At 40.0% G+C, this 14,088-nt stretch overlaps 1 gene segment (V, D, J or C); it reads right to left on the bottom strand.

Annotated features, from left to right (window-relative positions):
* Positions 1-1,902: 1,902 nt before the first annotated feature.
* On the bottom strand, positions 1,903-2,645 carry LOC131369907 (Ig kappa chain V region 3368-like). The segment is given in 3 exon segments: positions 1,903-2,228; positions 2,327-2,395; positions 2,612-2,645. Coding segments are annotated over 3 exon segments (429 nt in total).
* Between the last annotated feature and the right edge of the window lie 11,443 nt (positions 2,646-14,088).

The following is a 14,088-nucleotide window of genomic DNA, read 5'->3' as shown; positions in this document are numbered from 1 at the left end:
ATTCTTCAAGAGAGAATGGGATTGATCAAAGTTTTTGCAGGAGTTGTTGTGGTGGAGTTTCTCAAAGTTTCTGCTTAAGTGGACAGAATTGGTCAGTTATTCTGCAGGAGCCAGTAAGATTGGTCAACTTTTTGCAAGAGTGGGTGGGAAGGGTTAAACTTCATGTAGGAGTGGGTGAGATTGGAGATACTTTGAGCAGAAGTTTGGGACTGGTCAGGAGCAGGCAGGACTGGTCAGAGTTTCTGTGTGGTTGTTGTAGTGCTCAGGTTGTTGACTGTGCTGCTGATGTTGCAGTGTTTTTGTGAAATCTCTACAGAAAAACATTTTTTCCATTTCACATTCAATCAAATCAAGAAACTGCAAATCACTGGTGTTAATAATTAATGTAGAAATTCAACCCAGTGCCTTACAGAGTTTCTAATTAATGTCATCTAGTTACAAATAAAGAATCATTGAGATGTTTCACACAAACTGCTGTATAACTCAGGGTCATCTGTATAGATTTTAGATGAATTAATATATTTTAAAAACCCTGTTCATTTTGTCATTATTTTATGTAATTCTCTGGTTTAAACTTGTTAAAGAATGTTTAAAGGAACTTCATCTTTATCTATTGGTTCACTGAAAAAAATGATTCATTGAATTTACTCAATTTTTTTAAGTTAAGTGGTTGCAATCAATTTATTTTAGCTACTTGTGAATAAATAAATTTAGTTTAATAAAGTCAGTGAACTAAATGTATTTATTTAAATGTAGCTAAAATAAATTGATTGCAACCACTTAACTTAAAAAAATTGTGTAAATTCAATGAATCATTTTTTTCAGTGTTTGTTAATAATTAAGACATGTTCAGTTAATTGTGAGTCTCAGCTCTATAATGTGGATGTCACAGGCACGCCGGACCCGACACCTCGCCAGCGCACTCATTCTCCCGAGTATTGATTTAGATCACCTGCACCACATTAGTTAATCACCTCCACTCCCCTATTTAAGAACACTTCCTTCAGTTCATCCCCGTTTGGTCTCGTTTTTGGCACCGACTCTCGGCTACGGTGCCTTATGTTAGCTTTAGCCTCCGAGCTACTTTGCCTATACCTATTCACCTCCACTGCTATCATTCCCTTCTCCGCATATCAGTCAGATTGCTGCTCTCCCAGACTCCACTTACCTCCGTACGTCTTCATCTCCCCTCAGCTCTGATTTCCAGTTCTCCATTCTTACAGCTGAGTATCCTCCACACTCCTATCTCTACCCGTATTCTACCTCAATAAACACACCCCTTCTGGGGTTTGATCCTCCACTGTCTGTTCGTCTCTGGTGTTTATATGACAGTGGATTTATTTAATAAATATTAAAGTTGTGTGTATTAGTGAGTTAGTGTGGTGTGTTTTCTCTGGTCCACAGTGTGTGTGTGTGTGTGTGTGTGTGTGTGTATTAGTGTGTTAGTGTGGTGTGTTTTCTCTGGTCCACAGTGTGTGTGTGTGTGTGTGTGTGTGTGTATGTGTGTGTGTGTATTAGTGAGTTAGTGTGGTGTGTTTTCTCTGGTCCACAGTGTGTGTGTGTATGTGTGTGTGTGTGTGTGTGTGTGTATTAGTGTGTTAGTGTGGTGTGTTTTCTCTGGTCCACAGTGTGTGTGTGTGTGTGTGTGTGTGTGTGTGTGTATGTGTGTGTGTGTATTAGTGAGTTAGTGTGGTGTGTTTTCTCTGGTCCACAGTGTGTGTGTGTGTGTGTGTGTGTGTTTGTGTGTGTGTGTATTAGTGTGTTAGTGTGGTGTGTTTTCTCTGGTCCACAGTGTGTGTCATTGTGCTGTATCACATCCTCCCCCTCAGCACCTGCAGTCTCTCCCAGCTGCAGCAGTGCTTCTCTGTGTACTCTCACTGACCGAGGTTTTTGTACCATGCTCTAACACTGTGTGAACACAGAGCTACTGATCCAGTGGTCACTCTGACAGTAGTAATCTCCTGTATCTTCAGGCTGGACTCCACTGATGGTCAGAGTGAAGTCAGTATCAGATCCACTGCCTTTAAAACGAGCTGGAGTCCCTGAGTATAATTTTTTAGCTCTGTAGATCAGGAGTTTAGGAGCTTCTCCAGGTTTCTGCAGGTACCAGGCGAGGTTGGTACCACTATACACGCTGATACTGGTTCTACAGTTGATGGTGACGGTGTTTCCTGGAGCAACAGTTTGCACTGAAGGAGTCTGAGTCACAGTCACCTGACCTCTGGATCCTGAAGAGAAACATAGATTGTGTTTCTGTGCTCTAAAGTGGTGTAGAATTAGTATGAAATGAAGTGTGTGAGGCTGTGAGTTGATGTTAAACTCTCACCTTGAGTCCAGAGGGCCAGTGTGCAGATGAAGACGCTGATCAAAGTCATGGTTGCTGTGGGTGAAGTTGCTGAGCAGCAGCTCTCAGTCATGAAGTGTTAAAGTCACAGGGCTATAAACACTCACAGAGCACTGAAGCATGGACCACCAATGCAAAGTGTGTGTTTGTATGTGTGAGAGTGTGTGTGTGAGTGTGTGTGTGTGTGTGAGTGTGTGTGAGTGTGTGTGTGTGTGCACTGCAGTGTGATGGAGGTTTTTGTACGATGGTTTCATTAGAATGTATCACTGTGGTACACTTTTGGTGGAGGCTCCAAACTCATTGTGAACAGTAAGTGTGTTTTCTTCTTTTTAAAACTAAATCAGTTTAGTTCATTACTAATTCCATGAACAAATAAACTTAAACTAGATTATTTATGTTTAGAATGACATCATTGATTTTATTGTGTATTATTATGCTGTGTTGAGGAATACATTTCAGTATCAGAACAGATCCCATAGAAATGTTCTTGAACATTCAACAAATACACAATAATTGATGTTAAATATGTAATAATGACACACTTGCTATATATTCAACATGTAATAACTCTGCAGTTACTCTATAATAAACATTTAATAAATATAGTGACTTTGTGCTGATGTAAAATCCAGATGTTAGCTGCTGTGTGTGTTTGTGTTAAACAATGAATATTTCTGTAATCAGCTACATTTGTATTTGCTGCAGTTAAATATGCTGAAGGTTTGAAGTATAAAGTAATAAGACTTGTTATGAAAAATGATTTTTCCAGATAAATTACAGTGTGGAACATGTTTGTTTTGTCTCTGCACTGAAACTGAGGTCAAATAATAAAGTACTCAATGAAACTCAGTCATGAAGTCAGACTTTATTAAACATCAGTAATTCTTTTTTTCTTCTCCAGCCGGTCCCACAGCTCCCTCCGTGTCTCTGCTCCCTCCGTCTCCTCTGCAGCTGTCTGAAGGATCGGCCTCGCTGCTCTGCCTGCTGTCTGGCTACTCTCCACAGGGGGCGCTGGTGAGCTGGACAGTGGACGGCTCCCAGGTGAACACCGGGGTTCTGACCAGTGCGGAAGAAGAGAAGAGTGGCCGTTACAGCCGCAGCAGCACCCTGACCCTCAGCAAAGACCTCTGGGAAAAGGGGGAGGAGTTCAGCTGTAAGGTCTCCCATAACAACGCCAATCATCCAGTCACGTTCAGAAAGAGTCAGTGTGAAGGCTAGTGGATCCAAGCTAGAGTTTAACATAGAGCTGCTTATCATCCATCCTAAATAGAGTTTCAGTTCTACACAATGCTGACATTTCTGTCTTTACTCTCTTCACTGTCCTGTTGCTCTTCCTGTAGTTTTTGCTGAAATAAAGCTGAGTTTTGGACGTTGTCTGTTCTTTTATTCCAGTTAATAGTGATGATCAGTGTGATGAGAGAGTGGGATTAGCTGTAGATTCAGTGCTGTGTGTTGTGCTTCAGTGAGTTTGTGAGTGAGTTTGACTGAAGGAAGTTGAACATCTGGTGAAATTTCTGCTCTATTCTGGGAGAAATGAAACTCTTCAGTCCTGTTAATGTAAATCTCACTTCCTCCTCACTGCTCTCTCTTTAAGTGAGGATTAATATGTAGGCTATTATTCTAATTTTATCTCTATCATGTTTGAAAGTTTAGTCTTCAATCTTCACATGAAACACATTAAAGGTTCTAACTGCAGTCTGCTACATTTTTTATTTCCTGCATCACTGAATCTGCCTCTCTAAGAACTATAGCACATATAACACCCCCCACACCCCACACCTTCCTGGTCCTGGTAAGAGTGTGAGATGATGAACTGGTACCTGTCTCTGTCTATGGGAGGATTATGTTTTGTGATTTGATCCTTTAGTAACAGAAGGTCTATCCTTGAACAATAAAATTAATTACTACTTCTAATTAGCATAAAATTTGATCATTAAGTGACACTGATTTTGAGAAAGATGCAACATAAATAAAATACTATTATTATTGTAACAGGATGGTTAATAGTGGACCTGATGATAGAGTGAATCGTTCCTGTAACACGTTTGTATAAATAAAAAAATAAAAAAACAAACACAAAAACCTTAGGAGGCGGTAATGCTCCATAAACGTTGGTGTAAACTAAGAAGACTAAAGAAGAAGACTAAAGAAGAAGAAGAAGAAGAAGAAGAAGAAGAAGAAGAAGAAGGGGGGAAAACCCATCAAACTACGTCTGGTAAGTTGGGTGGTTTAATAATAGCCGGCTGCATGAGTAGCTTAAACTTTTTTTCTTTATCACTGATGCATTTTGTTGCATTAACGTTACTTGCACTGTTTACTCGGTAGGGCAATTATTTTAAAAAAACCTTCACAAACGTGTTACAGGTACGAAAGACAATTCCCATAGAAGTGAATTAGTTTGAAAGTCATGCTGTCTGTCACGAAAAAAATGGGCCATTAGTGTCAGTGTGTACGAATCAATAGATTAAATTGTGTGACTGTTGCACGTAATGGCATGAGACTGGGTTGGTATTGCACATATTTTATTGCACAATTGGGGGAACATTTAACTGTTCATGAGGTAGATTGCTTGGGTGAAGAAACTGTTCTTGTGCCTGGCTGTCCTAGTATTTGGCGCTCTGTAGCACCGGCCAGATGGCAAAAGTTCAAAATGGAGATGGCTTGGATGTGAGGGGTCCAGAGTGATTTTCTGAGCTCTTTTCCTCACTCTGGATGCATACAGTTCTTGAAGGGTGGGCAGGGGAGCACCAATAATCCTTTCAGCTGCCCTAACTGTTCTCTGTAGTCTTCTAATGTCTGACTTTGTAGCTGAGCCAAACCAGACAGTTATAGAACTGCACTGAATAGACTCAATGACTGCTGAGTAGAACTGTTTTAGCAGCTCCTGTGGCAGGTTGAAAGAAAGTACAATCTTTTTTGGGCCTTTTTGACAATGGAGTCAATGTTAGTGTCTCACTTCAGGTCCTGAGAGATGGTGGTGCCCAGGAATGACTCCACTGTTCTTGCAGTGCTCATCACCATCCTGGATGAGGCCGGTGACTGTAGTGTCGTTCGTAAATTTCAGGAGCTTGACAGATGGATCAGTAGAGGTGCAGTCATTGGTGTAAAGAGAGAAGAGCAGTGGAGAGAGGACGCAACTCTGGGGGGCACCAGTGCTGATGGTACGGCTGTTTGTTGTGGATTTCCCCAGTTTCACTAGCTGTTGCCTATCTGTCAGAAAGCTGGTGATCAACTGACAGATATAGCTAGGAACAGAGAGCTGGGTCAGTTTGGTCTGGAGGAGTGTTTGGACGATGGTGCTGAAGGCCGAACTGAAGTCCCTGAACAGGAGCCTCACATTAGTCCCTGATTTATACAGATGCTGTAGGATGAAGTGCAGTCCCATGTTGACTAGGTTTATTAAGTCACTGTTATCTAGCAGTAAGAATTTTCAGGTTAACTCAGAGATGAAGCTTGAGACGCCCTGCTGCCGCCACCTCTGAGCTGAATTCAGGGAATAGACTGCCAAAGTACCATTCAGAGACGGTGATTAAATAGTAAAACTCTTCAAAATTTACTGAGATTAACAGGGAGGATTTAGAGAGAAGAAAGCTGATTTATAGAGAAGCTGATTTATAGAGAAGAAAGCTGTAAGTGTAGTGTTATTTACTGGTAAACAAAAAACGTCAGCAGAAGCAGACGTGGTGGTTAATGTGTTCACAAGTGGCTTAAAGAGTTTCCAAGGAAGAAGAAACTGTCCATGTCTGACACATGTTCATCAAAACAAAACAAAGTATATCACGATCATAAGATTAGGTCTTAGTATAAATAAATAGTATCACAGTCAGACCAGGGCAGATCATGCCAAGATATATTCAGAATTTATCACTGTCTTCTTATGTCCCAACTCATAAGAAGCATGAAAGACTCACTGCCCACTGGGCCATCCCACAGCCCCAAACTCAAACAACAGTCACCCTTTAAGGCTGTGCATGCCAGAGGTCAGAAGTTCTTTAATGTATTTCCAATGATATCTGAAACATTAAAGGAACTATCTGCAGTCTGCTACATTTTTTATCTTTAGCATCACTGAATAAGAACTATAGCACATATAACACACCCCACACCCTCCTGGACCTGGTAAGTGTGTGAGCTGATGGATTGGCAGCTGTCTCTGTCTATGGGAGAATTATGTTGTGTGATTTGATCCTTTAGGCATCATTCAGTAAATGAAGGTCTATCCTCAGACCAAAGTTATTGCCACTTGTAATTGGCATAAATTCTGATCGTTAAATGACACTGTGTTTGAGAAAGGTGCTATATAAATAAAACATTATTATTATTTTAACAGGAAGGTTAATAATGGTAAATAAGAGTAAATCCTCTGCTTGATAATGAGTTAAGGGGCAATCACAGATTAGAAAAGTGAATAATAATGTTGCTGGAACAGAGTGAGTGTGATTATTACACTTTGACTAGACAGACCCAAGCAAAACCCAAACCATTCCCTGTGATTCAAATGGTGTGATCTTCCACCACACCACTGGGTTGAAAAGCTTCAGATGGAGCAGGAACACTTACAAGGTAGTGCCAGGAAAAGGTTCGAAAACTAAACAGAGGAGACACCAAAATGGCAGACTTAAACAAATGAATGAAGCGAGTATTTTCTAACGTATCCTAAAAGCAATCAGATGTGCGCATGTGCAGTAGAAGTCAGTGGACAGTCTCGCGCCCAGACACCGTGCCGACATATTTGACTGCAATTCGAGGATCTCTTCATGTAAAGAACAGTGAGGTAAGTTATCAAACAAGTAATAAGTGTGTGTGAATTTGATCATTCTACTTCTGTTATAACGCAAGCTATCATTTGTTTCATATTAACTTAGCTAGCAAACACTGCACAAGTTGAGAAATGTCTTGGTGGCTGTCCCGGTACTCTTCCGAGAGAGGGAGAAGAGAAACACCACTCAGAAATTAATAAAACGGTCATAACCGGGTGGGGTGGGGAGTGACTGTAAAAGTGGACGATACGACCACTGAACATATTGAGTAGATGACCTTCCAACCGTCTTGGTGAGCTTTTTGTCTTAGAAATGTACTAAACTATTACTAAGCTAACATCGCTAATGCGGTCGCTAAGCTAGTGCTAGGCTAACGTGGTGTTAATGCCTTTTCTGTCTTTTTTTCTGTCGACCACTACGCTGATATTTGTTGAACGTAGCGGGGGAAAAACATGAATGTTTGTATGATGTAAACCGAGAGAGATCCAGAGAACGAAGGTTAACGTTAACTCTTCCCGAAACACTGGAAACACTCGGTTCCTCGAAATTTTCACTTGCAATTCGGCGGGAAACAAGAGACCGGGGTTCAAATCCCAGAGAGGGCGTATGTGATATCCAGCCGGATCCTTATGCAAGGTCCTTAATGTTATATGACTGAATCAGTTGTGTATTTATGTTTCAGTGCAACACTGTTATTTCTTTTTCTCATGCATCCCAACAGCATAGCTGTCTTTAAAAGATAGCTATTTTGTTTCAGATGTAGCACTATATACCATAAATACTTTTTATGGTATATAATGCTACAATACTGATGATAAAAATAGAATAGTAATAATAGTAATAATAATATGATAATAGTAAAGTAAAAGCAAAGAAGGGTGGCATGATAAAATAACAACATTGATTGATGAGTAAATATGGATTGTGAATTAATAAATATGGATTATTGCACATGTGCACATTTTCTTTGTGTGTGGAAAATTACACTAAAACTTTCCTTTTAAAATAACCTATTGCAGATGCAGTGGACCTGTAAGCAGTGCATTTTTTACACAGATAAAAGAGGACAGTTGTTGAAACACTGTCGCCTGAAACATGGTGGTTTTACACGGCAGCCGCCGATACCCTGTCTTCATGGTGATTGCTTGTGCACACTCAAATCTTTTAATGCACTCAAAGTGCATTTATCTGTTTAGCATCCTCGATCAGACAGGCAAAGAAGTAAATCCACAGCTGCATTCCATTGCCACTTATGTGAATACATGGAGCCCTGCACTGAAGCAGAGTTTTTCACACACTTGCGCAGTCATTTAAAACTTAAGCAAAGAGTTGTGTGTCCGTACGAAGGCTGTGATTTTCAGAGCAATGTATATTCAACATTTAATGCACACAAAAGTAGGATTCACAGTAGGAGTACTACACCACATTTTAAACCAGGAATAGTACACAACATTGAACAACCTGATGAGGGGACCGAAGAAGAGAATGTTTCTTCACAGGATGACTTTGAGTGTGAATATGAGGAGTCTCTGGGTGACACACAGGACTTGGAAACTCAGCTAGAACATAACCTCGCTGCTCTGTTTTTAAAAATGCAGACACTCCTGCACATATCTGAAATTGCTGTACAAGAAGTTGTACAGCAGATCAACCAGATCCATTTACTTTCAAGGCCACTCATACAAAGTGCAGTGCAGAAGATTATCAGTCAGCATTGTGGTGATGTGGATGATACCATAGTGAATGATATTGTAAGTGTAGTTACACAAAGTAATGTCTTGCTTAAGTTCACCAATACAGGAGGATCCCTGTCAACAGCTAGCAGGAGAGCATCTTATTTTCAGCAAAAATTTCCAGTTGTTATGCCAGTTGAATTCTGCAGAGGTAGTTCATTTGTGTATGTTCCCATACTGAAAATGTTGCAAGCTTTGTTAAACAATAAGGATATTTTGGATAAGGTGCTGCACGAAAAGACTCTTTCATCAGAAGGATACCTCTCATTCAGAGATGGCTCTCACGTCAAAGAAAATGTTCTTTTGAATGTAGAAGAGTTTAGGATTACTCTTGGGCTATATATAGATGATTTTGAAGTGGCTAATCCATTGGGAACATCCAAGAAAAAGCACAAGCTATGCGCAGTATATTGGCTGATTGCTAACCTTGATTCCAAATATCGGTCAGCTCTGCACTCCATACAACTTGCACTTTTGTGTAAAGTTAATACCGCGAAGGAACATGGCTATGCAGAAATCCTTCGTCCCCTCATTCAGGATCTTGCAACCCTAGAGGAACATGGTGTTTATGTTGAACAACTAGCAGAAAGTGTTAAAGGCACTGTGTTGTATGTAGCAGCAGACAACTTGGGGGCTCACTCTGTGGCAGGATTCCAGGAGAGTTTTGCAGCCGATTACTTCTGTCGGTTTTGTATGTGTAAGCAACATGAGATACAGGATAAGGAGGTCAGATCAGGTCTACTCCATTTAAGGACAAGAGAGAATCATGACAGACATGTACAGGATGTTGTACATGACCCTGCTATGGCCAGACATCATGGTGTTAAAAGAGGGTGTCCATTCAGTGAAAATCTGAGACACTTTCATGTGGTCGATGGTTTTCCACCTGACATCCTGCATGACTTTTTGGAGGGTATTGTGCAGCAGAACTGTCACTGTGTCTTCAGGATTTGGTTACCAAGCAGTATATTTCTTTGGACTCTCTGAATAAGGCCATTAAACAGTTTCCTTACACATTTTCTGATAAAGCTGACCAACCACAAATAATTCCAAAGACTCACATCTCCAAGAAAACTATCGGGGGCAATGGCCATGAAAACTGGTCTCTCCTGAGGCTCCTTCCATTGATGATAGGACACAATATCCCAGAGGGAGACCAGGCATGGGAGATACGTATGCTTCTAAAAGATATACTAGAGATAGTGATGTCCTCACACTTCCTGGAATGCAAAATCTCAGAACATAGAGAGTTACTGCAGCAAACCTTTCCAACCTACAAACTTCGTCCAAAACATCATTTTATTGAACACTACCCTCAAATGATAAAAATCTTCGGCCCACTTGTAGATGTGTGGACAATGCGTTTTGAAGGGAAGCACAGTTTTTTTAAAAAGGTTGTGCATGACACTCGCAATTTTAAGCATTTACAAAAAACCTTGATCTAAATGATCCTTTCCCCTTATCCTCCTATCGAATAAAGGGCAATGTGTATGTGATACTGAAGCGTTATATATTATGCTGAATGATTGCATGTGAAATTGGCACTGAGGTTATGTTTGCTCTCTCTAGGACCATGGGACGCTATAAACTAAGAATTTTTGTAAATGAACAGAACATACATAAAGTCTCACTAGATGGGAAACCAGAAACAGTAGAAGAACTTTACAAAATAGTTAAAGAAAAATGCAAGCTCAAGGATGACTTTTCTCTCATGTACGAAGATCCTGACTTTGATAATTCCCTCTGCAACCTTGATGATGTACAAGATTTGCCACCTACAAAAGCTACTGTCAAGGTCATAGCTTTGGTGACACTGACACTGATACCTACCTCCACCCCCAGTCTCCTCAGATGATACAGAGATTCTGTTGACACCAAGCTCATCAACAAGACAAGAGTGATGGCCAGAATTTTTTGACATTCCAAATTTCCCAGTTGATGTGGAATTCAGACTGAGACAGGCAAATCTTCTGTTTTTACGAGACCGTACTTACCTGAATGTACCAAGAGACATGAAGCATGGTATTTTGGAGAAACTTGCTGAGGAGATCTACAAATTTGATGCCTATCCAAATGAAGAACGATGCCATTCTGTGGCAGTAGCACTCATAACAAAACATCCTTGTCTGAGGGAACCAGGCTCACCAGATGGGTGCTCCGGCTGGAAGAACAGCTTGATGTACAAAATGGGAAATTATCACACTAAACTGAGAAAAGCTGGATGTGCAGAGGTTGCAATAAACACAGGGATAAAGTTTGCCACACAAAAGGCCTCAAAAGACCAAAAAGGTATGAGGTGAATTACTTACCTAACCTACCTGAGGGGCAGAATGAAGATGGACTAGAGGCTGAAAGAAAGCTCCTGGTTGAAGAAATGAAAAAACGGAACCCCAGTGAAACTGTTATTGCTTCAAAGATGGATCAGACCTTCCCACTGCGGAGACGGGAGATTGTGGAGACCGAACCTCCAGTGAAAACCCTGAAGGAGCGGTGGCCTGCCCTTTTTTCCGAGAGACAAGTAAGAACGGACACTTATGTGCTTTTTTGTTTACACCCATAATAAATACCTAGTCTATTCACATGTTTTTGTGTCTTTTTGCTGTGCATTGCAGGTATATGCAGAGTTCAACAGGATTGCCACCACAAATCTAGAAAATGACTTTTTGATGCATTGGACCACTTCACACCACGCTTTGTCAGTATCTTCAAGTCCAAGAAAGGAAGTGTTGGAGAAAAATTAGCTGAAATTGTGCAGCAGATTGATTCAGGGGTAAGTCTTCTAAAGGTTTCTTAATGTTATTTTTTGTTGAACGAGCATAAATACTGTATTTTAAGAACTGGCAACTTGCAGTACTGTTAAAACACTAGGTCCTTTGCTCCTGATAAACTGTGTACCAGTTTTGGAGATTTCCACAAAAAATACATTTAGATGGAACTCTCTTCATGTATACTTTTGTGTTCATATTGTAATGTTGTATTACCCTGAACTTAATTTGTTTTTCCTCTAGAAGCCAGATGTGACAGCACTACGTACCCTTGTTCTCAGAGGCCTCCCAGTACTACTTGGTGATGATCCGAGTAACTTCTACAACACTGCCTTTGTAAGTTCTCACACAGTTACAGAAAAATAAGAATATGGAATATGTCCCTGTGAGTTCAGTACTAGAAGGGAGCACAGTGGTGCATTGGGTAGTTCGGGTCCCTCACAGCAAGAATGTCCTGGGTTCAATCCAGCTGGGTGACAGGGGTGGAAGATTGGCAGCAGGGATCTTTTTGTGTACAGTAAAATTATCCATGGCCCATGTGTTGATGCAGTGAAATTAATGAAAAATTAATGAACAAGACTTGAAGGCTGTGTAGGCAGGACAGATAGATAATATTTCACTGTTGTAATGGAGTTTTTGTGTCACACAGGATTCAAACGACAATGAGGGCTGGGCACAGGTGACTGTTGGCTTGCTGACTGTTGTCGGTGAAGATGCACCTGTGTCTTCAAGTCATCTCCACTTAAACCCACTATCAACTGCCATCATTCTGGAAGGAGGTATTGTGATGGAAAATCTCACAAACCTACCACAAGTACTTTGCCTTTTGTTTGGCCTGTCTTATGCTCTCCACCTTGAATACCCAAGGGCCATGAGAAACACGTTAAACTTCATCCAGAGAGTGATGCTTTGGCTGGGAGAGAACAAACTCCCCCAAGACTCCAAACTGTAAAAAATCTCCTGTTGAGTTAGTGCAATTATTGAAGAGTTCGTTGAAAAGTTGTAGTAGTGTCAGTTGCTATTGTTGCCATTGTTAAGTCATTATGGCACTTTTTTGAAATGGTTATTTTTTTTGTTTTTGCTATTATTGTGTTAATAGGAAAAAAACACGTGGTGCAGTTCCACAGAGGTTTTTAAATGCCTTATGCTCAGACTAATCCACTATAACTGTTCTTATAACAATTATAATTGTTCTTGCAATCCTGCTGCACACACAGCACTTTGCAACTGCAGGTGAAAGGTTACAAATGGTTTGGTTAAAAGCATCACGAAAGTGCATTTGATTGACTGAGTGATGGTTATGGCTATTAATTATGTGCATGAGAGTAGTGTCAGTTGCTATTTCTGCTAAGTAATTATGACACTTCTTTGAAACAAAAGTTTTTGTTTTTGCTTTTGTTATTGGCCACATTCCTGACTGTTGTAACAGATGCAAATGTTTTAAACCTGTGAAAATTGAAGGACTTTTCGAGAAATAAACCTGTTCTAACTGTAACGTGATTGTGTGTTAAATATGTATTTTTACTTTGTACCTATACTCCACTACATAGGTATAAATTATAGTGAGTTGGCAGGCATTTTTTCATGTTTTAGATATAGATATTCCTTACAAAGTATACCTTCACTACATGTCTAATCATTTATTACCAAATGTAATGTTTTACTGAATGCTATTATTTGCAGCTAAAACAAGGCGTTTATTTACTGTTGCATTAAAAGTGTAGTTTTAGTGTAGTTTGCATGCTATTATGAAGTAAATCTGACTGCTCTTAAAGTAAATAAAACTAGAAAATCGCAGTTACAGGAAATTTTACTTCAGTTAGCCTAACTTACATAATTGTGTTATTTGGAAAATACACACAACAGTAAAGTTTACATCATGCAAGTTAGTATACTGAACTTGTACTTCTGAGTACTCCATACTTACCCAATAGTACACATTAAGCAAATTGCAAAGTACTTTGTACTAGTTTCTCTTAGTTACAGTAACTTGGATATAAGTATATTTTACTTTGTAAGCATTAGTTACTAGAACATACAATACCCAATTCTTCTGTACTCATTATTTTAAGTGCAACCGGTTTGCACGCTTTTTTCAAGTAAGCTTAACTAATCGGATTTTACAGTGTGGTTGTATTGCACTCTGAAGAGCTCAATGTGGGCAACAAGGAGCAACCTGCAGTCGAATTGCCACCACATTCTGTGGTGTTTGAAAAGCTCCTGGAGGTGATCACACATGCTGTTGCTAAGCTTAGCTTAGATTGACCTGATTAAAGGTTAGTGTTGTCTACTCTGAGCTTGACAATTTCTTGACTAAGGCTTTACATCTTGCAATTATTGGTTCCCAAGAAGGACAGGGGCTATGCCCAATTTTAGACCTGTGTGCTCTGAATTGTATGCTGAAACATACAAGTTTGAGATGTTAACACTCAAGGTCATTGTGTTGAGGATCAGTTCCGAGGACTGATTTGTGATGATGATCTTAA

Source organism: Hemibagrus wyckioides, linkage group LG19 (assembly GCF_019097595.1).
Source record: "Hemibagrus wyckioides isolate EC202008001 linkage group LG19, SWU_Hwy_1.0, whole genome shotgun sequence".
Classification (NCBI taxonomy): domain Eukaryota; kingdom Metazoa; phylum Chordata; class Actinopteri; order Siluriformes; family Bagridae; genus Hemibagrus; species Hemibagrus wyckioides.
Note: the sequence above shows the minus strand (reverse complement) of the source record. Positions and strands in the feature narration are given on the sequence as shown.